General features: G+C 29.5%; 3 protein-coding genes and 1 non-coding gene across 4 annotated transcripts; 1 reads left to right on the forward strand and 3 right to left on the reverse strand.

The window, feature by feature from the left end:
* Positions 1–3268: 3268 nt before the first annotated feature.
* Positions 3269–4995, reverse strand: LOC114191141 (homeobox-leucine zipper protein ATHB-5-like). Its single transcript, XM_028080350.2, has 3 exons — positions 4889–4995; positions 4041–4363; positions 3269–3792 (listed from the first exon to the last, which is right to left on the reverse strand). Exons 1-3 carry the CDS (start codon positions 4977–4979, stop codon positions 3553–3555), a joined length of 654 nt encoding a protein of 217 aa, XP_027936151.2. The 5' UTR covers positions 4980–4995; the 3' UTR covers positions 3269–3552.
* Positions 4996–15548: 10553 nt separating this feature from the next.
* LOC114184637 (F-box protein PP2-A15-like) lies at positions 15549–19972 on the reverse strand. Its single transcript, XM_028071957.2, has 4 exons — positions 19831–19972; positions 19377–19723; positions 19178–19296; positions 15549–16142 (listed from the first exon to the last, which is right to left on the reverse strand). Exons 2-4 carry the CDS (start codon positions 19680–19682, stop codon positions 15680–15682), a joined length of 888 nt encoding a protein of 295 aa, XP_027927758.2. The 5' UTR covers positions 19683–19723; positions 19831–19972; the 3' UTR covers positions 15549–15679.
* Positions 19973–24578: 4606 nt separating this feature from the next.
* LOC114193358 (sequence-specific DNA binding transcription factor) lies at positions 24579–26469 on the forward strand. The gene has a single exon (XM_085673440.1). It carries the CDS (start codon positions 24929–24931, stop codon positions 26261–26263), a length of 1335 nt encoding a protein of 444 aa, XP_085529566.1. The 5' UTR covers positions 24579–24928; the 3' UTR covers positions 26264–26469.
* A 49-nt stretch (positions 26470–26518) lies between these two features.
* TRNAR-UCU (transfer RNA arginine (anticodon UCU)) lies at positions 26519–26591 on the reverse strand. The gene has a single exon. It is a non-coding gene; the product is annotated as a tRNA-Arg (tRNA).
* Between the last annotated feature and the right edge of the window lie 367 nt (positions 26592–26958).

Consider the following 26958-nt stretch of genomic DNA (forward strand, 5'->3'; position numbering starts at 1 on the left):
GATTAAAACATAATGATAATAATTGTCATTGCTAATCATTATAACAATGATATAAAAGATATAAGCAAATAATTGAATTTTAAATATAGAATTCTTAACTAACGATTCAATGATATTAAAGTTATTTTTTTATTTGATATTTTTTTATGAATTCACGTATATATGTGTGAAAGTATCAAGTAGTTTTAGATAAAGAAAAGAAAAGAAAAAATCACGCTTGCATTTTTAGCCAAACTTCCTTTTTGTGTTTTTCCTATTCTAGCAGACACTAAGTGTATGTTTTGGTGCAGCATTTTAGAATTGATTCCATTCAGCTCAGCCAATTCTCCAACATAGAAGAAAAAATTAGTTATTAGTTATTTCTCATTTAATATGATTTTTTTATTGTTTAATTAATTTTGAAAATTAAACGGATGATGATTCTGGTTAAAAAATCAATTCTAATCAATTTTACATTAATTTAACGCAAAATAAAATACGCACTAAGTAGACATTACCTAGACTACCCTTATTTTTCCTATTTTAGTCCTTTAATGTATACAGGTTAATGGATAAACAAATGCCCAAAAATGCATATCTATTTCCACATAAACTTGGTGAAAACTCTGCTATCTGTTTTAGCCTATATAAAAGTGTTAAACTTCCACATAAATTGAATGACCTCTACACATGATTTTATATAAAGAGAATCTTCTACTACTCACTTTAAAGATAATGGAGAGTCATTGCCTATAAATTTTTGAAAGTATGGAAATGAACCAATATGTAGAATTAGATTTCTTTTGTAATATCCACAATGCACAACAATATTCATATACAAGTGCTAACAATACACTTTTTAATGTTTTTTCTTCTAATATACTCTATATTGTTCGTCAGACAAAAATTAACTGTCAGGACATAGGTTCAAATTTTTGAAATGTTTATATTGAAAACAACTATTTATTTGTTTTTTAATATTTCTTTACTTAATTAAGTCCTAACTTTATTTTAAATCACACATAAATTTGTCTTATAAGGATTTTTGAAGTTGGTCCAAAAATATTGTAATGTGATTTGAAATCATGAATAAATATTGAATTGTTTCGAGGCATGACGTGTGGAAACATCTAATTTTGTGTTCTTTCGCTATTTCTACTTTGTAGTTAGTTTGATCTCCTTGTTGTCTGTGAAGAGGGGATTTGTTTGTCGATCAAAATGGTAAAAGAATGTGTCAGATGTTACCAAACAGGTAAATAGTAAAAGGGAAATCACTATGTTTCTGAAGAAAATAAATAATATTTAGCACATAAATATCATAAAAAATAAAATATAATAATCATGAATAGAAAACTCAGCTTCAATGATATAGTGACCAACAAAAGTAAAAGTGATCATGTGTCCTGACCAACTTTTCTTGAATTGACATGGCAGGATTGGCATAAAATTTTCTGTCTGTGTTAAAAGTGTGAAAGGAAAAACACAGTTTGATAGAAACTTATCAAATTTGGAACATCAAAACTAGTATCTGTATATCTGTTCATCCTGCACCTTGTTATAACCTTGAAGTCCCCAACACTATGGTGTAGTCATTGTTGCTCAACGGTTCCAGTTTTTTTGTGTTATTCTTTATTAAACATTAAAAACACGTTACTTTTAGTATTTGAAAAAGCTTTTATTATATTTTAAAATTTTAAAATAGTTGTCAAAATTGGTAATTCGGCTCGACCCGGCTCAACTAATCACGGATTGATGATTTAGTGAGTCAACCCAACCTGACTCAAATTTTAATGAACCAAAAAAATTTGAACCTGGCTTGGTCCACCACGGGTTGGCGGGCTAAATGGGTTGACTCACGGGTTCACTTAATTAAAAAAAAGACAATTTTTTTAATTTTTTTTTCAGTCAAAATTAAATTATCATTCTATTTAGAATCTAAATAAACTTTAATACAATCCAAATACAAACCAAAATCAAAAAAATACAAATTATTTATGTGTTGGCTAAAAAAAACTTAACACGACCCAAATGTAAAACCCAACTTAATAAAAAATACTTGTGTGCCTCTTTTATCTGCGGGTTGGTGAGCCAATCCGGTTCACCACGGGTTCAATCTGGATGAACCGGGTTCTAGATAAACCAGGTCAAAAATCGACCCGTATTGAAATTTATAGAAAAATTCAAATCTAATCCGATCAGAACCCGTGGTGAACCGGGTTAACTCGCGGTTCCAATCCATTTTGACAACTCTAAAAATAAGTGATCTTCCGTGTAGAAACAACACATCAAAAACAGTACACAATTCAAATTTTTACTCTTCTTACTAAACTAATATGGTTCTGAAGGCAGAATCAAAATTTGCTGAACAACTTTAGCAATTAATCTTTCTAAATCTGACTACAAATGAAACCTCCAATTACGTGCTATTCCAAATCAATCTAATTCACTTTTTTTTTTTTCATTTTAGAGGTATATAAACAATCGTCGTGTACGAATTCTTTAAAAGAGTAGAAATTGGTAAAAATTTAAATATAAATTAAAAGTCTCGTAGAAATGAAAAGATTAAACGATATCCAAGAAAAAAAAATCTACAAATATTATATATTAAAATTTTATATTGAAGGTAGCATCGTTTTTTTTATAAAAAAACTTATATCTCATTGATAATAAATTTCCCTTTAAGAAAAACTGTAAAAATGTAAAAACTTAGTTCTATCACTAGAAAAAATAGTATTTAACGAAGATGATTTAATAGAAGTTAATATAACTCTAAAAATAGATTCAATTAATTGAAGTTTTTTTTTTTTTAATTTTAGTTAACTTTCAAAGGTTTCAATATATATATGAGTCAAGATCACTTTTGTATAACTACATTTTACACGAGAAAATTCAATTCCTACCATTTTCTTTTTGAAAAAAATTATAATTTATAGGCCGAGTATTTTCGTAAACACTTACATGAAAATAAAACTATAAGTAAAATGAAATAATTTTTTATTAATTAAAATTAATTTATGAACTAGTTAAAGATTTTTTCTTCTGGAAAAAATTAATACGAAAAAAAACGTTTTTAATTAACATTAATCATAACTTTTACACACACACACACACACATATATATATATATATATATATATATATATATATATATATATATATATATATATATATATTACATAATTAAATATATTGCATTAATATTTATGATTAGATAGTAGTTAATCACTTATATTATATGAAAACAATGCTATTTATTGCAGCTAATTTACCATGATTTGTGGCCACTAACTTCGTCACTCTAAACTACGTGGTATGATAGATAAAGGGGTAGCCATAGAAGTAAGTAGGTATAGTAGGTGATAATAAGACTCTATGCAAGTCAATTAATTACTTGAAACTAAACTACAAGTTAAATTACGCATGCCCTGATTCGCTCTTTCAGGAATCATAACTACAAACCAGACATGTCTGCGCAGATCGTAATGTCATTCAGAAAAAAAGGTTATCATCTTCTACCTAACAACACTAATACTATAATGTTCATACTTTTGGAACATCAATCATGGATAATAGCTAATAAGGTGCAACAGGCCACTGGCAGAAAGGCACTGAAACAGTGTTATAATCCTCCACACTCAAACAACAAAACCCCTCATCTGCAACCTGCTCAATCTTACTCTTTCCCTGTCCCTTGTTCGAACCCCTTAGACCCTCTGAAGTGCTTTCTACCGTTTCTACTCCAGATATTTCTTGATATCTGGAATACGTCCCAAAACCTTGCTCTTTACTCAGCATTGCCTTCAACTTCATAACCTGCTCACAACAACAACACACAAAAAAACATTGCATAACGTAAAATAGTAATGCAGTTTCATATTTCTATTCATGACACAAACCCTAATCTCAGAGATGAAGTTTGAAAATCATGTCATTGTTTTTTTGGAATAAACTAGTAATATATATGGTTTACATACAGGTACATGGAGAGACAGAAGGACATAAAGGGTATAAACGTTTTTATAATGCGTGTGGGAGTGTGTGAAAGTGAAGTTGAAAGGTACCTCTTCTTGAAGCTTCTGCTTTTCGCTGGAGATGACATCATATTGGTGCTTGAGAACATCATATAAGTGCTCAAGCTGCTTCGTTTTCCACCTCGTACGTCTATTTTGGAACCAAACAGCGATTTGGCGAGGCTGAAGACCTAGCTCCCTCGAAAGCTTCATCTTCCTTTCAGGGTCTAACTTTATTTCTTCCTGGAAGCTCCTCTCCAATAACTCCAACTGGTTGCTTGTTAACCTCTTCTTCTTCTCTTTGCCTCCGTTGTACATTGCCGGAATTGAACCTTCTCCTGTCTCCAACATTGTCGCTTCTTTCATTTCCACTCCTGAACATATGCAGCAAAAAGGGTTATGTTGGAAAAACAGCAAGGTGTTTATAGCTATTTACACTTCTTAGTATTACAAAGTGCTGTCTCTAATACATAAACGAAAGCATTTTAGCTAGGGTTAATAACCATTTTACGATTAAAATAACATAAATATTCTATCTGTGAAAACATAAGTGTACTCTTTTGAAACATAACATTTAGGCTGTCGGATTGATCTTTCAGAGGTTGTCCTAGCTGAATATACCAACTCAACAAACAAGTGCAGCTTTCAGATATATATGTCTTTGTCAATGTTTCCTATGCTAAGCTTCTTCAGAAAAGCAAGAAAATGGGACAATTACTTGGGATTCAAGTTACTATTACAAAACTCAGAAATATCGAAATGTGGTGGTTGAAAAGTTGTTGGAAGCTAACTGGATATGAAAATGATAAACCATGGGAAGTAGAAAAGAAAAGCAAGTTGACATTTGAGGATGAAGATAAATCCTTGGAAGAAGTTATGTTTTGTTGGTGTTTTATTACCTGGATAACGGTTGTTGTTGTTGTAGTTGTAGAAGAAGCCTAAGGTATCTGGGTGAGGAAGAAATGGTTTTGTGGTGTAATGCCAATCCATAGCTTTTTGTTCTTCCATTGAAATCCATGTGCAGAAGGATCTCTTATATGGGTTAATGGGTTGAGTGTATGAGGATGAACTTAGACCACGTAGGCGCGTAGGGAAAGGTGTGTTCTGACTTGGTATTATGAGAGGCAAAAGGCTGTCTATATTCCTTTCTCTTTTTGGGTGCCAGCTAATAAGAGATCTTTAATTTCTCAATGCTTGTAGGTAATAAATTTGATTTCATTATGAAAATAAGATTCAGAGCATTTATTTCATTGGTTACTCCTAAATCAAAGTAATAATCAAAGTAATGTTTAACAGAAGGACAGTGGTAATATAGAGTTGTACCTATCCGGGGCTACGGTGAGTGGCGTACCCAAGAGGAAGGTTAGAGTGAGGTTTTCCTTTGTAAATTGTGAGGTTGTTCTTCCTTGCTATTGGGAGCAACAATGTCTTGTGTTAAGGTGGGAACTGCGGAAAGGGACCACGATTTGTCAGGACAAGGTGTGAAAAGGGGGAACCATGTCTTGAGCTGGCCACTCATACCCTTCAAGCCATCCGTTTCAAAAAAATAAAATAAATATATATATATCACTATTATATCATTTGTTTTACAATAACTCTTGTAATTTTAAAATTATGCAAATGTAGTAAGTTAAAATAATATCATGAAAATTTATTATGAAGGGAAATAATTAATCAAAATTCACTTCAAATGATGCATTTCATTTGAAGAATGATGAATGGATGAATTTGAAAGGATAAAAATATATATTTGCTACTTATTTTTATTCAGTTTTGTCATTTTATTCTTAATATTATTCTTTTTTCGATTAAGTTCTATTTTTTGTTAATTTTGTTTAATTTGGTTTTTATTTTTATTTATTTTTAGTTTTTTTAAATGTCCACGTGTCAACGTAAAAACAAGTTATGTGTGAAAGTCAATGTTTTATATTTAATTTGGTTCCTATATTTGTTATTTTTATTCAATTTAGTCCAAACTTTTTTAAAATATAACAATTTTGTATCTCTATAAATTGAGACCAAATTTGATTTTTATATAAATATTATAACAATATTTTTATTAACATTCATATTTTTATTAATTATTTGACTTAGGGTTACAATTAATTTAAAATTGGAAGGAAAATTGTAAAGATGAGGACTAATTTTAAAATTTTAGATGAATGGTGTTAGTTCTCATCCTTGAAACTTTCATTCTAATCTTAAACTAATTGTAACCTTAAAAAAATTATTTAATAAAAATGTAATTATTAAGAACATCATTATAACATCAATTTCCAGAGAGACAAAATTGCTTGCTCAATTTTAAACAAGAATGAGACTAAATTGACAAAATAATGAAATATAGCGACAAAATTGAATATAAAATATTGATTCTAACATGTGACACGTTGCTCAGTTGACACACGACATTTTTTTCAAATAAATAAAAATAAAAAAAATAAAAAAATAAAAAAATCACGAGTGTCATGGGATCGTTACTTCTTTTTACCATTAATTATTTAAACAATATTAGAATAAAAAATCAAATTGAACAAAATTGATGGAAATTGGAACCTCATTAAAAAATATATATATATTACAACTATAATGACAAAATTGAACAAAATAGAAACCATATATATATATATATATATATTAACCAATTTCAAAAGATAAAAGGAAAGAAATGTCTGTTATTTACTTTAAGACCTATAAAATGAAAGAATTCGAAGAAAAAGTTTTTTCAAAATTTGTGAATGATAGATAAAAAGAAAGTTTCATTGATTAAAATAAAATATTACAATTTTACTCTCGTAATTAAAATTAATATAGGATAAAATGTAATTATTTAAAGTTAATTTAAAGAAAAATCCGGATGATTAGTTTTTTAATAAAAAAATGAATAGGTTAAATTTATTTTAAAATAAAATTAAAATTAATTGCTGCTATTATGTATTACAATTTTACTCTTACAATCAAAATTGATATAGAATAAAATGTAATTGGTTAAATCATATTTAAAGAAACATCTGAATAATTAACCTTTTAATAAAAAAATGAATAGGTTAAATTTTTTTCAAAATAAAATTAAATTATAATTGCTGCTCTTTTGCCATACCGAGGAAGAGAATCCATGTACAGTAAAAAAAACAAGGGAGTAATTGTGAAATTTAGTCTAAATTGTAAGGTATTTAAGTAAAAACAAACGTTATAAATAGTAGGTTATAAATAGGTTAAATATGTTTTTCTCCTTCAAATTAAAGTGAATCTTGGAATTAGTTCCTTTTCGAAATTTTATAATAATTTAGTTATTTATTTTTAGAAATACGTGAATTTAGTCTTTTTTATCAAGTTTTGTTAAGTTTATTTGACATTTTAAACGCATTTTATGATAATATTTGAGTTAACATTGAAGCGAAAATGTGTCATGTGATTGAAACCTCATATAAATTTAACAAAAATTAGTTAAAATGACTAAATTTAAGATAAAGAACTAAATTGATCAAAATTTTTGAAAAATGACTAATTCTAAATTTCATTGAATTTTAAGGGACAAAAACATATTTAACCCTAAATAGTATTTACTTTCAACTCTCCTCCCACATAGGTCCTTTCTTCCTTTTATCCCTATTACTCTTACATATTCACAAATTCATAGAAACAAAAACGCAAATTACTCCTTATGAGAAAAAAAACAAAGAAATGCAATAGATGGTCTATATGTTAGACTTTATAATTAGTTTAATTTGGTTATTCCTCAAAATGAAAAACCGTTTTAGGTCTCATTAGTTGTTGATGATGGTTCTTCGAGTTGATGAGATGGTCTATATATTAGGATATGAGCTAACCTATATTCGATGTAATTTTTAATCCAAAATTTCAAATGTTATATCCAATTTTTTTTATATATTATTTGTTTTTATCTAGCATTTTCAGTTAATGTGAAGTTCTTAGCTTCGTATTTAAATTTCTCACAATTTTTCTGTGACGTGTATTTCCTTCTTATATGTTGGAAAGATATAAAAAAATAATAGATAATCACTCGAATCAAATATTTCCTAAATAAATAATATGCAAACTAATAAAATGTATAAAATAGAGAAGAGAGGAATCAACAAACACCAAAATTTTTAACGAGAAAAACTCTCTGGAGGAAAAATTCATGGGACTTAGTCCAGTCAAATCTTTTACTAATAAAAATTGATGAATACACCACAAGTTCTCTTGAAGATTTTAAGGATCAACATAGCATTATTCTCTCCATCAATAAGGTGAATAACAAACCCAATGAATACTTTAAATAAACAATAGAATGAGCCCTAATATTTGAGTAAATGATTAAAACTTTTTCTCCAAGGTAACTTCTCTGCACAGACAAGATAAATTATGGTTGCTCTTATCTTCTTCTTTACTCTCTTTGATTTCTCACCATAGGCACTCACAAGTTATTTCTTTCTGTCTCACTCTATTTTTCTCATTATAAGTCAGATACAAGTATTACATATTTAAATTGCATAATGAGTCGGGAGTCCATAAAAAAATTCATCTTTTTATTTTTTTTTATTTCAATAAATTAGTGACGTACTTGATAAATGTTCCTAATTTTTTTTTTTTAAATGCAAATATTCTACCGGTGAGTGTCTTATTTACATGATACTTTTTTTCACCGATGATATCGATCATTGAATCCGAATCAAACATCTAAAAAATTACAAAAACAAATTTTAAGAAGATAACAGTTTTATCAAACAAAATTATTCACAAATACAATATACTATATACATAAAGTTATATATATAATCTAAGGAAGATCAAAATATATATACATTAAATTGTATCTCCAAACTTAACAATACTATAAGTTTCCTTTCTAACTACAGAGTATTTTTTTCTTCTTCATTATACTCATGATTTAAATATCTGTTAAACTATCGATTTTTTTGTCTTTTTTTATCAACAAAAAAAAAATGAATTTAAGGAGAGCAATTACCAGGCTCTATCCCTTTTACACAAAATGTAGAAAATACTATGATACAAAGGATTACATCTCTTGTAGGTACCTCCTAATCACTAATTAAGGATATCCTATCAAGAAGAAAACATATAGATTAGGTTAAACAGCATCATAAAACTGCTTGACAAAATTACAGAGATAGAATAAAATGATAGGCAGAGAGAAAAAACATTGCTGTGTTACTGCAGGAGCATGGTGTGTGGTCCCTGACCAGATCATATATATGAAGGTTTCTTCCTGCATTTTTTACTAATTCTGCGACATCTCAATTAGCAACTAGGTGATTAATTAATTTAGTTATTAACGAGTGATGAAATATATACCAAGTTTGACGTAAAACACGCATTCCAACAAACCAACAATACTTTGTCTTAATAAATTCTTATTAAAATAAACAAATATGGCATGAATACGATATGACGAATGAATTTATGCAGTGAATAATGCAGAAAGAGATTTAACAAATGAATTGAGTTCCGAAATTGCCACACCGATGATGACAGAGAAGCTGCCATAACCTCTGCGGCATCATTAAAAAGGCAAGTGAAGGACGGTAAATAAAACAACTTTGGCTCATCTTCTGTTTATTCAACCTCATTTCCCTTTTTCCTTAAAGTTTCCTGCACTGTTCAACGCAGCACAGCTTTTTCTCTCTCTCTCTCAAATAAACCAATTTAAAAACATAATCATCTCACTCTAATTCTGAACGAATACCAAATTTTATTCGACTCTTCAAAACCGATTTTTGAAGTTGAACTTGTGGCCAAAAGATGGGGGAGGGGAGCATGGTAATGGATACCATAGAATGCGGCAAAGGTCGTTGTAGAATAGATTAATGTTCCAACTTTTGATGAACTAAGTTAATTTATTGATTCATGCACCATGATAACAACACTACATACTTTCAAATATCACTTCTGTTTGGACGTACTGATACGGTACGGTCAAAAATAATGAAACACTGGCGTATTCGAAATCTCCAGGCTTCGAATGCTTTTTATTACTCCATCAACAGGTGCTGCAAAATCTTCTTCACCATTTTTATTTTGCATACTCAGGTTTTTTTTTTTTCATTTCTTTTGTTTTATCATTTGTCTCCTTCTATCCGCTACTAACCTAGAGAAAAGGATTTTGTTGCATGGATGAATGCATGTGATGAGTGGCTTGCATGAGAATGAATGGCTTAGAATACGGTTAAAATGTCAACTCTCTTACAAATCATTCAAAACCTCCACTTTCTCCACCTACATTACCCTTTTTGTTCATCTTAACCGGATACAATATTATTATAGAGATATAACACCAATAAGACATGAATCTAATCTATAAATGAGGGATTAACATCATCTCCAACCAAAAACCTTAAGACAATAAATTTATAGATCTTCACTCGTATATATATGATTTTCAACTTTCTCTTTTTTTACTCTACGTGAAACTTAAACTTACACTTGAATTTTGAATTTACAAGATAAATATTAAAGAATGTCTGATAAATAGTATTATTTTTGTTGCATGTATCGAAGCTTAGCATTACTGATATAAAAGAAGCGAACAGTGTGGAAGCTACTAGACAAATTTTGATAGGAAAGGTAATTATAAAATAAGATGGTAGGTAATAATTCCGGGACAAAAAAAAACAGATTACAGCTGAGAAAAAACAAGGGCTATAAGTAAGGAAATTTAAAATTTTCTAGAACAAAATGTATCATGTGATGCTCCCTGTGTTCCTGCTGTTATGAAGGCAAAAAGGTAAACCTGTCATGCAAGGAATTCATTGAGAAGTCAGAATATTTTGGACAACCTTTTTTTCAACGGTTGTTTTTTTGTGTTCGTCATTTTATGTTATATTTTCCTGTCTTCTGTTCTTTAAATGTTTTGCACGTATACATTGATCAAGCGTTGGAGAGTTAAATTTGAATAATGAGGAGGTGTTGTTTTTGTGGGCTTGAGGGCAATCAATGAATAACAGTGGAAACCGAATCTATTCACTAAATACTAATTACTCTTCAAGTGAAGACAAATGTAGGTAAAATATCTGATGCCAACTTAACTCCATCACCCAACTTCTTCAGCTTATTAAAGTCCTTCCTCCTTTATATTCTTCCTATTTCCATGTCAAAAGATGCTGGACAAACCATTTTTTTAAGGACAAAAAAAGGTTATTTATACTATATTTAACTACTATTTTCACAACTTTTATAAAAATAACATGTCTTAATAAAATTTAACTTTTATATTTAAGCTCTATATATGATAACAAAAAAAATAGCAGTATCAAAATAGCAGTGTCTTTTTACTAATTATATGAAAAAGAGAATTTTTTTATATATATACAATCACTTGACATTCATTTTTAAGATTAATATAGCCATTTAAGAAAAAAAAAAGTGAAGTTTAGTATTGATAAAGAAAAATAGAGATAAAGAAAAATGTGGATGTGAATTGGATGTAAAAATATTAATGTAAAGGGAATGGAATCCAAGAAAAAATAATAAAATGAAAAATTAATATAATAAATGCTCTTTGTATTCTTAATATAATGATTATTTTTAACAAAAATTGTATTGGTAAGCTATGTTTAACACCTCCTCTTTTTACGTGAAAAACTTGTATAACCCTTTTGTCTTTAGCTAATAAGTTTATTTTAGTGATTTGTAACATTTTTCTAAATGCTACTTGGTGACGTTTCCCATGCATGTTTTTATTGATTTTTTTTTAATATTTTATAAACAAAATAACGTGATAAAAATATATTTATTATTATTATTATTATTATTATTATTATTATTTCGATACCTTTACATGATATAATTTATTAAACTATTATATATGTACCTAATTAAAGAGATATATTTTTTATAATTGTTTTAGATAACTCTATCATCTATTAAATTAAAATAATTTTATTATTTAATAAAAAACATTCTTATATTCAAATGAACCACATCTTAACTAAAAAAACAATAATATATATTCTCTAACTCCTAACACACAAAATTGGTTTTCTTTTTTTTATATTTTCTTAAAATCATATTATTTTAATATGTAAAGACACCACAAAATAATTTTTAAATAGTACCAATAATTATTAGTAACTATATTGATCAATTTAGATATCAATTTACAAATCTAAAAGTCATTAATTATTAAAATAGTTATTATTATGAATAAAAAATTATAATTAGTCACTAAATTGATCTTTAAAATTAGCTACTATAATTTTAGCTACCAAAGGAAATTAGTCACTAAAATTTAATTATTTTGATTTTGACTACCAAAATAAATTAGTTTATAAATTAGTCTTTAACTAATTAGTGATCAATTTAGTAACAAATTATAATTTTTTACTTATAATAAAGATTATTGTAGGAACTAATAATTTTTAATTTTGTAAATTAATATCTAAATTGTTCATTATACTAACTAACTATTTTTTGTTTATAAAATTATTTCTAATTGAAAATTTTCTTAAACCGAGACAGCTTGTTTGACTAATTTTATATAATATTTATTTTACTATTTTGACATAATGCAGATTTGTTTTATTATTTTTAAATATCTAGAAATGTTATTTTAAGGGTAAAATTGAAAACTCTCAACATATGTTTTAATAAAAAATAAATTTCATAAAAATATTGTATTAATTTTTATAATTATGTCATTTGTGTTACATTTACTAAATCCTTCTAATTCAATAAACTAATTCAACAATTTTTAGGCTTCAGTTAACTTTTTTCAGCTTTTAACAGTGAAGTATAACTTTATCCTTCATTTTTTTGAAAAGTTCTTAGAACAAATGATATTTCTCTGTAGCAAGGGAAGATAAGGTTAAAATTTAAAGCTGAAGGTAAAGAAACTGCAAAACCATAAAAACCTAAGTATAGCTAGAAGATAGGTAGAGAGTAGAGAGAGCTTGGTGGAGAAGTTGAGAGTGGTCCTCTGTGTGCATGCCTGATGAAGAAGTTCATGAGCTACACAATTTGAAGCTAGCTACTTATGCAGAACAGATATAAAAGTATTAATTAAAATGTTGGCTTACGACATAGTTTGGGTTTGATGATGTGTGCGTGGTCCTGAACAAGCGTTGATGATTTGATGATACTGTAAATGCATGTGAACTTTTTTCAGCAGTAAAATGGTATACAGAGGGAGAAAATTTGTCACTATATTTCCCTAGCTACCACATGAGTGACATAAATAACTCACTCTCTGCCTAAGAAATACTTCTGAAAGATTGAAACAGAAGCAAAAGGTAACTACTATGTGTGACTCTACGTAAACGGCGCCGAACATGGACCATATTGCGTGGGTGAGTACTTATTTTTTAGCTTCGCCTCATAACACACTGCATAGAGATTCTATAGCTATACAAGAGGTTCCTCTGATATATAGTATATGCATAGATCATTCTACACAAAGTTCTAATAATCAAAGACTAATGTTATAAAACAATGACAAAAATATGTAGAAAACGACAAAGTTTGAAATATTCTTACTATTTTGCCTTTTGCAGATACAGAGTATTACATGAGAAAAGAGAACCCTAATAATTATAGTGTAAAAAATTCTTCTCTACCATCACACGATGTATCTCATTTTCTTTATTATCTCCTGTAGCATATACTTCCTCTGTTTTCTTCTTAAAGGTTGTTTCAGAATTTAAAAGATAATATATATATATATATATATATATATATATATATATATATATATATATATATATATATATATATATATATATATATATATATAGTTTGCTTAATATTTTCTTGGTTTATCTTTTTCATTTTTAAATAATTAATACATGTATACATGTATGTAAATTAATTAAAGATTACAGGGAAACTAATAATATAAATGATAAAAGAATAATTAATTTTATTTTGAAATTAAAAATCATAAGTAAAAAAAAAGTTAATTTTCAAAAATTCTATACTTCAAAAATTTGTTCTTTTTTTCAATTTTTTTTTTGAAGATATCTTATGAAAGACAAATAAGTTTATTTTATACAATCTCAGTCAGAAGTCAAGTCATTAAATATTATGTATCAATAATTAAAAATATATATTATATAACTAATGTTACGGGTATAATTAAATTTGATACTTTAAAACATCTGGAGTAAACTTTGAAGTCAAATTTTTTTTTTGAAAAGTTGTAGGGCATTTATAAAACCTATTGTGTTTGGTTAATCCTTAAATCTAGGAGACGCGTAAAGTTTATTTAAGGTGAAGCTTGTTTAAAATAACCACTTTGATCTAAAACTTAAGCCCTTTAAAACATGCACTTAAATAAAACTAAAATAATTAAAAAAGAAAAAGAGTGGGATTCGGTTAGACGGATAGAACTTTATTGTAACCCGCCTGTTTATATGGACATAAAATTTCACAAATTTCAAGAACTTTAAATACATTAAACTTGAATAATTTTTATTTTAAATTATTTCATTTTTAAATATTTTATTTAAACAAAACAATCTATATTTATTAATTTTTTATTTAAATAAAGAATTTCAATTTCTATGAAGAAAAACCATTTTAATATGAAACAGTATTTAATAATTTAATTTAATCATTCAAAATATTAATAATATTTTCGCCCTAAATTATTTGGAGTTGATCTCGATTGCAATTATTTCAACTCAAATCTATCAATTGTCAATGTTCTTAAACTAACATCTTATTTCGTAAAACACATTTTTCAAGGTATAAATTCACATGTCCAAACATTTATGATACATTATAGTTTTTATGTAAGTAAATATAATTTTACAAGTTTTTCATCTTAGATCAGTAAAAATAATTAATCAAAATCGTGTCAGGAAATTGAAATCTATTTCACATGGACAATATTAAGTCAAATTTGAGTTAAAGGAATAGTATGAATATTTTAAAAGACAATTAGTGAAAATATGAAGCACAAAAAATAATTTAAAAGCATTGCATCAAAAGATCGATTTAGATACACCAGAGTAAAGCATCTTCATTTATTATTCTATCAGAACTTAAGTATTTCTAGTAACGTAAAACAAATCACTAATATGCAACTCAACCATTAAAAAAAAAAAGAAAAAAAAAGAATAATGCGCTAAGAGAATATGTATATTATTTACTTGTGAATTGTGGTAAAGGTAAGCGACAAATCAGTTCTGCTTCTTAACATTGCACTTAATAAGGTACACCGAAATTTTCCAAGAGTATAAAAATTTGTGTCAATACCTGATGGAAGGGCACAATAATATGAGGAGAGGAAAGCAAGTGTTAGCGAAGTTTGTTTTCCTGTTTCTGTATTCATCTCATCTGACAGGCAGAAAACAGAGTGGACAGACACAGAAATGGTGATTACATAAAAACTCTAGAATGGGTAAAATGTTTTTATCCCCGTAGAATTTCTAAAATTCAGTTTTAGTTTCTCTAAACTTTTTGTCCGTTTTTTCCTTTCTAATTTTGAAATACAACTTTCTTTCCTCCAAATGCTATCTAAGCTAACTTTTTGTCGTCCATAATTTAAATCATTTGGAGAGCAACAACGTGCATTTTTAAACCAGAGAAACTAAAAACTAACAAAAGAATCAAGAAGAATTAAAACTAAACTTCAAAAATTTTAGACAGACTGAATATATAATTGGCCCCTTCGTACCATGCATACCAACTACCAAAAAATTTAAAAAATAAACTCCTACTCTGTGTGGTTATTTCAGAATTCCGCTTCTGGTGCGCTCTCTCAAATGACTAGGTATAATAAATACAGAATCTACACAAAGCCCACCTTTAGAGTGTGTACAGTCAATCTGTTTCATGGAGAATCTTACTTTGGTTGTAGGTTCTGATCCCCTGACAATAAACTCACCCACCTTGTAATCTACCCAATGTCCGCACTTTTGATTGCCGTGTGCATCGTCAGGCTCAGCTTCATCCAGACAGCACTCGAATGATGCTTGCTGACCATCCATGGTTGACAACTCAAATTTCACTGGTTTTATGTCCCAACCATGGGTGTGTTCATAGTTGCGCACGCGTCGCCCAAGCCTCTTTGAAAATCGTCCAAGGTGAAGCCTAAAGGATACAGTATAAATATCAGCAGGAAATGGGAAGCTGACTTCCCCATCCACTTCAAACCACCATATTTGCTGCAAATATGCTACAGTGTTGAACCTGAAATAAACAAACAGCAGAACTGTAATGCAATCCTCAGAAAAAGGAGCTGACAGATTAAACAAATTAGCTTCAGTGTCAGGATTAAGAGTGCTACAATTTGCAGAAAGCACAAATAAGCAGAAAGTTGACATAATTTAACTGGAAGTACATTAAGAATTACACCTCCAACTATTCATGTCTAGTAACAGATTCCGCAGACCAACCAAAACCACCTCTTCATGTTTTATTCCTAGATGGGGTCAGTTTGGTTGAATTAGGTTGACTATTTCATGGATCAGACCAACCAAAACCACCTCTTCATGTTTTATTCCTAGATGGGGTCAGTTTGGTTAAATTAGGTTGACTATTTCATGGATCAGAACCGCTCAAGGCTACAAAATAAGATCAACCAATCTAACCTAAACCAAATTACAAAACATAAGTGAAAGTTAAAACATTATTCCAAAACACAAATAATTAAGGTAGAATCACACTCCTCTCCTTAAAAAGAATTAATATTATATTTTCTATTTTAATGTGAACACGCATTTAAAGACCAATTTTTCCCCTGTCTATTCCTCTTGGCATAATTGCCAGGCAGTTTTGAATGTTTTACTATTAACTTTGGCACCTTATGTGTTTTTTGGGTAAAATCATAAAAAAAAAATAGTTAAAGCATTCAATACTTCGTTTCATTATCTAGCATGTAAAATAGATAATGGGTTGAAATTAATAGTTGGTAATGAAAAGTTTTCATAGGAGGATTGTTCACAGTTGTTCATCATCACTAAAGATCTGTTCTTATTAAAATAGACTAATCTTAGAATTTAAGCTAAGAACTTAACCCTCAAGACCAATTGTAAGGTAGGGACTAAGTAAGCTTTACAAGGAGAACATCAGTTATAATAACTGCAGTTGATATGAGATTTCAACCTGCTTAGAGCCAACATCCCATTGGTCGTATACTTTGATGTTTCACTTAACCTTTCTAATAGGCCGCAATTAAAATAGTTTAGAGGTAACTGCAATTAAGATAGGCTAGGGATGATCACAATTAAGACTGTTTTCCAATAATTAAATCATAAAAAATTATCTTTTAGGTGACAGGAGCGTAATTTTTAATTTAGATGTGAGAATAATGCAACGTAAGCATCTCTCAAGAAGCATAGTTCATCCAATTATAATAGCAAATTCATGCTCTTCATTCACTTTAATACATGCACAAGTAAATAGACAAGTCTAATGTGCAAATATGAAAATGATTTCACACAATGGGCTCTCCTCTCCCAAAATAAGTACATACATACATACATACATACATATATATATATATATATATATATGTTTGACCAATATATTTTGCTCTTCAGAGGAGGAAATTTAGCTGAGGATACCTTTGCCTACTTGCCTGGACAGGACAATATAGTAGAAGGGCTGCCAAGTAGTCCATACTCTATATCATAGTTAATATTTGGGTCATACAAAAGTACAAACCAATTAACACATTTAACATCACGAGGTCGTTTGATGTGGGTGGCAGGTATTCCCTCCTCCCCCGCCTTGGGCAGGAGGGGATTACTATCGATTGATCATTTGATCCAATTAGTAGTTTCATAAAATACTTTAAAATTCTTACATATTTAAATTCAAAATTGAACAAGTAGCACCCAAAAAATTAAACACTTATATTTGAATCTAATGCACATGACAATACACTAAGATAAGATGTTAAGATATTCTTGAACCAAATAATAACATTAAGTGTGATATCCTAGCCTCATTGATGATCATCTACATTACTGGCCAATACCCTAAGATAAGATGTTAAGATATTAACTTGATTGGAAGAAAAGCCATATCTAGAAATGTCCAGAAAGTTTAATAGATATATCCATCCACAATGGTTATTTTAGAACATTGAAAACCAATTAATACAACTTAATAAGGAAAATAACGTGATCTATGCGTATGTATGTTGTTGATGACTTCCGTACAAACTAAAGTGATGCAAATCACTGACTTCCCATTCTTTTACTAAGGCCACAGGTAAGTTACTGTGTCTTCCCATTCACCTTTGCCCAAAAAATGTAATCATAGTTGATCTAAGGGTCGCATGAAAAGGGAAAACTGTCTAACACCTTCTACTGCCAAATTACCCCATTCACCGAATAATGTTGGAAAAGCAAAACAATAATCTTATCGTTGCTTATTATGATAAGAAAACACATTTTCACTTACAACTTCAGTTCAGCATTCTCAACAAGGCCACCTGTAACATACATTCGATGGTTGATAGTGGCATGTAAGATATTACAACAACAAAGCAAAAACAATACTTTTCTATCAGATAAATGAATTTGCATCACTGGAAATCGGCACCTTTGATTCCCTCAACCCATCCTCTTGTTAAAACTCCCCACCACCATTACATTATGTGGGTTGTTAGGTAGAAATTGGTCATTACAGGGGTTAGATATATGATTTTATTACATTAAATATGAAAATATGATATGATTCGATAGGGAAATATCTTATTGATTTTGTTCCTTGCTAGTGTATCTCGTCTTTGTTATGAATAAAAATACTCATGAGGGTAAAGAACATATTGAACATTCCTTCCAGGGTTTTCCCTTCTCAAAATAGCACCAGTGACATACCATCCATCATGACATACCATCAAGGAGGCATGTGTTGACGACATTTGATTGTATTAAATCGGGAGATATGATATGAATTGATAGGGAAATATCTTACCAAATATTTCCCACTAAAGCCTCACAGAAGCATACAAAAAACATTCAATAACCCAGAGAAGCATTCCATCTTGCTGCATGCTCAGTAGAATCATGTATAGCATGGGTTTTTAAAACTCAACCTCAAATAGCAGCAGAAACATGATCTCTCTAAAGTTGCCCCAAGTTCTCACACCATTTTAAGACCAAAAATAAAGACAGTCATAAAACAAAGTCACGCACAACTAACCTAACCGTGCATCATCACAACTCACAACAAAACATAATTTAAGAAAAAAAGGCAGGTTCTGAGAACCTAACCTAGATTCTTCAGTACGAACCCAAGTCCAGTATCTACGGTCATCAATTCCAGTAATAGACATCGCCTTCGCCGAAATTGACATGCAAACCCTTCCCGTGACCCTGTCCAGCCACACTTCCTGCAAAACCATAATCCGTCAACTAATCTCCAACAATCAATCAGGCAACTCAGTGACAGAAAAAGAAAAGCGCGCCGCACCTTGTTGCCGTCGTCGAACGGCACTGGCCGAGAGAGCAGCGCGAAGATGTCCTTCTTGGAGAGATTCCGGTACCTCTCGGGAGGCATCAAATCGAGCAGATCTTGGTAGTTGGTAGGCAGCTTCGTTCGCCAGACGGAATCGGCGGAGGCAGCGCCGCGAAAAGAGCGGTTGAGGCGCGCTAGGTTGCATATCTCCGGCGGAGTGAGGTGGAGGAAAACGCGGGCGACGCAATTCTCCGGGATGTCGCCGAGGCCCGGAGCGGCGGCCGAACCGTTGCTTCCTAGGTTCGACAGCGAGGCCCCCATTCCCTCCCGATCACCCGTTCTTTCCTTTCATTCAAACCTGACTGAAGAACCAAACGAAGGAAGAAGGGAAGCCACAATGGCAGAGTGAGTGCGAAATTATAGAATTGAATTGAATTGAATTGAAGTGAGAGGTGAGTTGGAGAATTACCTTGGAAATAGGAACGATGGGATTTCTATGTTTGGGTTCTCAGGAGAATTTTTTCCCTGTAAGTGAACACGGGTTCAGATTCGATACACACCAATCACCTTCACTTTATTTTTCCCATTCCTTTGCTTTGCTCTTTAATTCTTTACGCTTTTAAACTTCGCATATTTAAAATTCCCATACCAAATTATACATATTTTAATACAGAAAAAAAAAAACAAATTTAATTCTTAATTATAACGTATAAAATAAATTTAAAATCGATATAAAGCTAACAAATTAATCAACAATATCGTTTTACTTAATTACAGCTTTTGTTCACCCAAGTATTTTATATATCAATCCATGCTTTAACTGTAATTGATCGCTCAGTTTATCAATCAACAATAAAATAAAAATTAAATAAAGTCTATTTTCTCTTCTTCTTTCTTCTTCTTTTTTCTTCCTCTTCGTATATAAGTTTTTCAGGTTCACTTTTTCAACTCATAAAATTGAAAATAAACTTCCGCTGTTTATTTCACAAATTAAGCAAACTCGTACATATTTATTTTCAATATAATAAGTTAAGTTTTTTTAAAAGGAAGCACTTATTAAACTCTAGTTTAACTTGACTTGTTAGCAAGTCTAACCGTGGTGACTAGTTAAACACTTTAAAATTTATTTGTTTTTACTAAATATTTAAATTCAAAATTTTCTATCATTTCTTTAATTTTATTTTCATCAATAAATCTATTGTTTATTGATGACCTAAGCGATCATTACAGTTAAGTGATATATTATATTGATGTCTGGTTTTTTCCTTATTATTATATGTTACTATTCTGTATTAATTTTAGAACTAAAGTTATTAATACTATAATTAATGGATCCACTATATTAAGTTTTTAAATATTTGTTAAGTTCTACGCAGATGTCATAGTTGAGAATAATAATTTTTTACGTAATACAATAAAAAATAAACAAAATATAAAAAAATAATCAAGCACGTATCTTGAAAATTATTTTATTTAGTGAAATTTATTATTGTATTTTTGAAAATACAATATAATGATAGAACAAAGAAAAAGAGTCTATAATTAAAGTTTTTATGAAAGAAAAAATACAATGAAATTTGAATAAATTTAGTAAATATCAAATAAGTTGAATGGTTGAATAAGGTATAATCCAAATTATAATAAGAAAAAAAAATGTCTAAGGAATATAAGTGAATGAATTGTATATATTAGTTCGACATTATAATTAGGAGAAGGAATGAATAACAATATAGAAAAGGATAAAACTAAAATGAAGGCTAAAGTCATAAACTTAAACTAGTTTAGTAATTCAAAATGAAAGCAAGTATGAAGATAAAAAAAAATATGGAACAAGATAGATGGATACATACATATTTATCGTCTTTCTCATATCTAATTTTAAAAAATTGAATACTTAGTTATACTCATACTATAATATACGAAGATTCTACCATAAAAAATAAAAATAAGAAACTAAGAGAATAATTAAATATACAAAGTTTATTTGTCATTGATATTCCATCCCTTCAATTTTTCTTCGTAAATTTATAACATAAAACTAGTCCGATGTTTAAAAATATTTATAAATATAAAAAAAAGTAGATGAATTTTTTTTTGCCGCAAATATAAAAACAAAACTACTATATTAAAAACTTTTAAAACTATTTATCAAACTCAATTTTTTTTATGACATAATACCTATAATGCGTCGACACTTCAATTTGGTTGTGTTTAACACGTATTTGTTTATCAATACTTATCAATGAAATATCTAATTTATAAAGTCATAGTTACTACAAGAAATTTTTTAATAATAACAAATTTTAATAACAAAAAACAATTAATCACTATATAATGATCAATTTATGTACCAATTTAAAAACTAAAAATTAATAGCAATCAAAATAACTAATATAGTTCCAAAAAATGATAATTAGTCTCTAAATTAATAAGTAAAACAGTTTCTATTATGAATTGGTTTATAAATTGGTCACTAATATTGGCTACTAAGGTTTTGACTACCAAAATAATTGGTTTCTAAATTGGTCACTAACATTAGCTACCACGTCTTGGTTACTGAAATAATTGGTCTCTAAATTGATCTTCAATAAGAAAATTGGTCTCTAACATGTTTTTTGTTACCAAAATTGATCATTATTTACAAATTTTCTTGTAACAATAATTTTATGATGACAATAAATTTTTTTTTATGTTGACAACTTTAGTACATGTAATTTTAGTTTGAACTCACACAATAACAATTATATATTTATTATGTTTTTAAGAATTATTGTTCACTTTTCAATATTCATATATCACGTATTATATCTATTATTTTAAAAATAAATATATCAACGTATCGTCGAATATGTGTCGTATCCAATACACTATCCGAATATTATAGCATAACACATCAAAAAATAATGTAGTGGTATTATTATAAATAAGTAATTAAGGTTAAAGATTTGAAATTCTTGTATTTGATTAAAATTTAATAAGATAAATATCATATAAGTATAAAATTCTTTAAACCTATTAGTTTAATAATATTTCATATCTTATACAAATCTATTCACTACTTATTATCAAATTTTTGTAGTAACATTTTTTTTTACTTCCTTGGACACCTCTTTGGGTATATTTCCAATAATACCCTCTATAGATGTCGCGGAGATTGTGAAAGTAGGACGAAGTTTCTTTTGTCTCTAGGTTTGCTCTTTTCCATATTTCAAATCTTGTATAAACTGGAATGGAACATGGTGTTGTAGTTTATGATTTTTTTTTAATCCAATCATTTTTCTTTTATCAAGATAATATAATAATACAAGTTTCTCATTTTAAATTTATAAAAAGAGAATAAAGTTGTGTTTAAAAATGAAAATAATATATAGTTTAGAATGACCAAACTGATTCAAACAAAAAGACTAAAATAATTTTTTAAAAAACAAGAATTAAAATAAATCTACCTTTTACTTGGTGAATGAAAATATAGTTGTAATATTACTCTTATATTTATTATTATTTCTCTATTCTTAACTTTTTACCCCTGAATGCATGCACATCAAATGTGGGGTTTTTTTTATCTAGTAAAGAAAAACCGTGAATTGGTATATTATAAAAAAACTTGCCAATTGAAATTAATAAAGAAGAAAAGATAGCATTTGGATAAACTAAGAACTACAAAACCAGCGGCACCGTGTCGTGGTGCGCAACGGTGGTGACCACGAATCTTAAAAATTTGAAAACTCAAACAAGAGGATATAATTTTTTAATGCTAGAGAAAATTATATATATATATATATATATATATATATATATATATATATATATATATATATATATATTTTGCCCACTAGTAAAGTTGTAAATTACTTTTTAAAGTTACATTAGTAACAATTTTTAATCTTTATATCTTCCTAACCTTCCGTTAACTTTATAACAAATAATAATTACTTTAATATCTTTTATCATAATTTCTTATTAACTAACAATGTATTTTTTTTATACTAAAAATAATAAATATTAAATTCTTAAACTAATTTGAAAAATTGCATAACCAAGAGATGAAATTTTGAAATTTATGTTAACTTCTAATTGCATAAAAGGTTGTAAACTTAATAACACATTTAGATTTTTAACTATTATAATGGAATAATTTTGATCTTTTAGACTATAATGGTTCTGTTTAAATTCTTTAGATTGTTTTATTAAATATTGAATAAATTTTATTGTCACCTTATACTAAATTGATACCACGCAGGATTGATGTATTGTTAAACATAGTTTAATTATAATTTTTTATCATTTATAACTATAATTAAAAAAACAAAAATATAATTAAATTATATCAATGGATATAAATTATAAAGTTAATAATACATTCTTACAAACAGTTTCATGTTAACAAGTTTGTTAATAAAAACTTGTCCTATCACTGATTTTTTCGATTTTTCATTTCACAATCAGAAAAAAGAGACCATAATTGAATAATCAACTAAAAGTAAACTAATTTATTATTTATGACAGTTATTATTAAATGAAACTTAAGAAAAACAATGGCCCATTGACAGTATATATATATATATATATATATATATATATATATATATATATATATTTCTTTTGTAGTTTTTTAAAAACACATCTCGAATGAGATGAAAAAGATTAGTGAATATTTTTTTTAATAATATACTCTTGCTTTAAATTATACACAGTGGGAAAAAAGTATGCGAATATATACATCATATAAATTTCTTTGTGAGCAAATATGTACAATACATTATAAACTTAATGAGAAAAAAATAATTTAAAATAAAATAAATCATTCAAGATGTTATTCATTATGATGACAGAAGAAAAGTATTTATAAAGTAAAATTGAGAAACAAAAATGTTGATAAATTATGTTTGAGAGGTTAAATTTGTAATAGTTGTGGAATTTTTGGGGTTAGAAGAGTCGTATTTAATGTGTTGTGTTTCATCGCTGAATCGACTAATAATAAGGCATAAGCACGTATGCAGAATCTAGTGTCTGGTTGAAACAAGGGTTTAAGTGGATGTTTCAAGGGTTTAAGTGGACGTGGACCAGCCCATTTGGCTCAAAACCTGTGGATTATGTTTTTCAAAGCACAAACAAAACCATGGGCAGTTTTCTGTCACTGCTGTAGCATAACCAGCTGCTTCACCCTTTGTATTTCATCTCTATTATCTTATTACCATATGCTATATATCCATCCTTCTCTTTCTTCCTTCTACCCATCTTTCTAACATGCTTCTGCATAATCATCTTTCCTACCCTTTTTTCCTTTTCCTCTCCACCATTGACTTCTGCATAGTCTTTCAAAAAGCTGAGGAAAAATAACATGCACCAGGTCTTCGTCATGTCATTTTCCACACGCCAAGCTGAGTTTTGGTAAGATGAACGTGTGTTATGATGTTAATTACACTACGTGGATCTAACTATTTCTCAAAACCCGAGTCCTTTAGTCAAATTGCTTTTCACCCCTTTTGAATCTTGAAGTGTTCTAACTCCAATTTCATTCTAGATTTCCACAAGTATTTAGTGGGATTGGTGATTTTCGTAGAGGGATGGAACCGAATGCATTAGGGGGTGGAATATTTCCCAACATGAGTAGTGGTTTGCTAGGAGTAGAAAACCTTCAAAACCAGCAAAACCCTCCTCACCCTTTGCACCACCCCCAAATGGTTTCCTATGCTTCTCACCATGACAATGAAACACATCAGCAACACCCACCACAGTCAATCAAACATGGTTACAACTATTCTGCCGGGAAAACCAACAAGTTACAGATCACACTCAGTGATGAAGATGAGCCAGGATTCACAGCAGAAGACTCCGGTGATCCCAAGAGAAAAATGTCTCCATGGCATAGAATGAAGTGGACTGACACCATGGTAAGGCTCTTAATAATGGCTGTTTATTACATTGGAGACGAGGCTGGTTCAGAAGGTGCTGATCCCACTAAGAAGAAAGCCACGGGGTTGCTCCAGAAGAAAGGGAAATGGAAATCGGTGTCAAGGGGCATGATGGAAAAGGGGTACTATGTGTCTCCCCAACAATGCGAGGACAAATTCAATGATTTGAACAAGAGGTACAAGAGGGTCAACGACATTCTGGGCAAGGGCACAGCCTGTCGGGTGGTGGAGAACCAGACCTTGTTGGACACCATGGATCTGTCCCCAAAGATGAAGGAGGAAGTTCGAAAGCTTCTCAACTCCAAGCACTTGTTCTTCAGGGAAATGTGTACCTACCACAACAGTTGCGGCCACAACAACAACTGTGGAACTTCTAACGTAAGTGAGGCTCAACCACAACATCAACAGCAACAGCAGCGGTGTCTGCATTCATCGGAGAACGGGGTGGGGGGTCTGAGAATGTTGAAAGAGGATGAGGATGAGGATATTGAGGAGGAGGATTCGGAGGATTTTTCTGATGAGGAGGAGGAGGAATCGGGAGAAGGAGCATCAAGGGGTATGGAGGAGGACGAGAATGATGTGATGAGGAAGAGAGCGAGGAAAGGAGGGTTAGGTGTGTTGTCATCATCATCGTCGATATCGTCTCAGGCGATGATGCAGCAATTGAATGGCGAAGTGAGTGGTGTGTTGGCAGATGTGGGGAAGAGTGCATGGGAGAAAAAGCATTGGATGAAGAGGAGGGTGGTGCAGTTGGAGGAGCAGCAGGTGAGTTATCAGATGCAGGCGTTTGAATTGGAAAAGCAACGGTTGAAGTGGGCGAGGTTTAGCAGCAAGAAGGAGAGGGAAATGGAGAGAGATAAGCTTCAGAATGAACGGAGGAGGCTGGAAATAGAGAGAATGGTGTTGCTAATTCGCCAGAAGGAGCTTGAATTGGTTAATGTTCATCAACAGCAGCAGCAGCAGCAGCAGCAGCATTCTTCTACCTAGAATTGAAGAAATTACTGTGTAAATTTTATGTATGGTAGTTGAAATTAGTGTAAGAGCATATGTAGACTTGGAGATTGTTCATTTTCTTGGGTAATCATTCCAAGTAATTTCGAAACATGTAGTATGCTGGCTTGTTTGTAGACAATTTTTGCGTTCTTGTTTTGAATAAAGTTTCCCCTCACATCTGAGTTTTTAGGGACTATAAACTGGAGTTGTTCATTTAAAAAATAAAAAAATTTCAAAAAAACAATTACTCACGCCCGGTGGGACTCGAACCCACAATCGTTTGATTAGAAGTCAAACGCCTTATCCATTAGGCCACGGGCGCTTGTTATTTTAACATGTAAATTAATTAATTTACTTCACAAAAAAGTAGATTAAAATACCAATGTTCTTATATCAACCCTTTAACGATTCAGATGTTCCTCGGGCTAATGTTTTGTAAATTGAATCATTCAACGTGTAAATATTGCACAATGTATTAAATTATTGAGATGAAAAACAACTCAAATTCTAGGTAAATGAAAATTTAAATTAATACAAAAAATCATATCAATTGTCCTATAAGATTAAAAAATGCATAATAAAGGTAAGTTATTTCGATAATTAATTATGAATAGATTTTGTTTGTTTGGATAAGTTTATTGAAAACAACTATTTTATGATGATCAATTTCGTTTGATGTAATAAATTAA

The sequence above is a fragment of the Vigna unguiculata genome, chromosome 1 (genome assembly GCF_037176805.1).
Source record: "Vigna unguiculata cultivar grain cowpea cultivar isolate G323 ecotype 2 chromosome 1, ASM3717680v1, whole genome shotgun sequence".
NCBI lineage: Eukaryota > Viridiplantae > Streptophyta > Magnoliopsida > Fabales > Fabaceae > Vigna > Vigna unguiculata.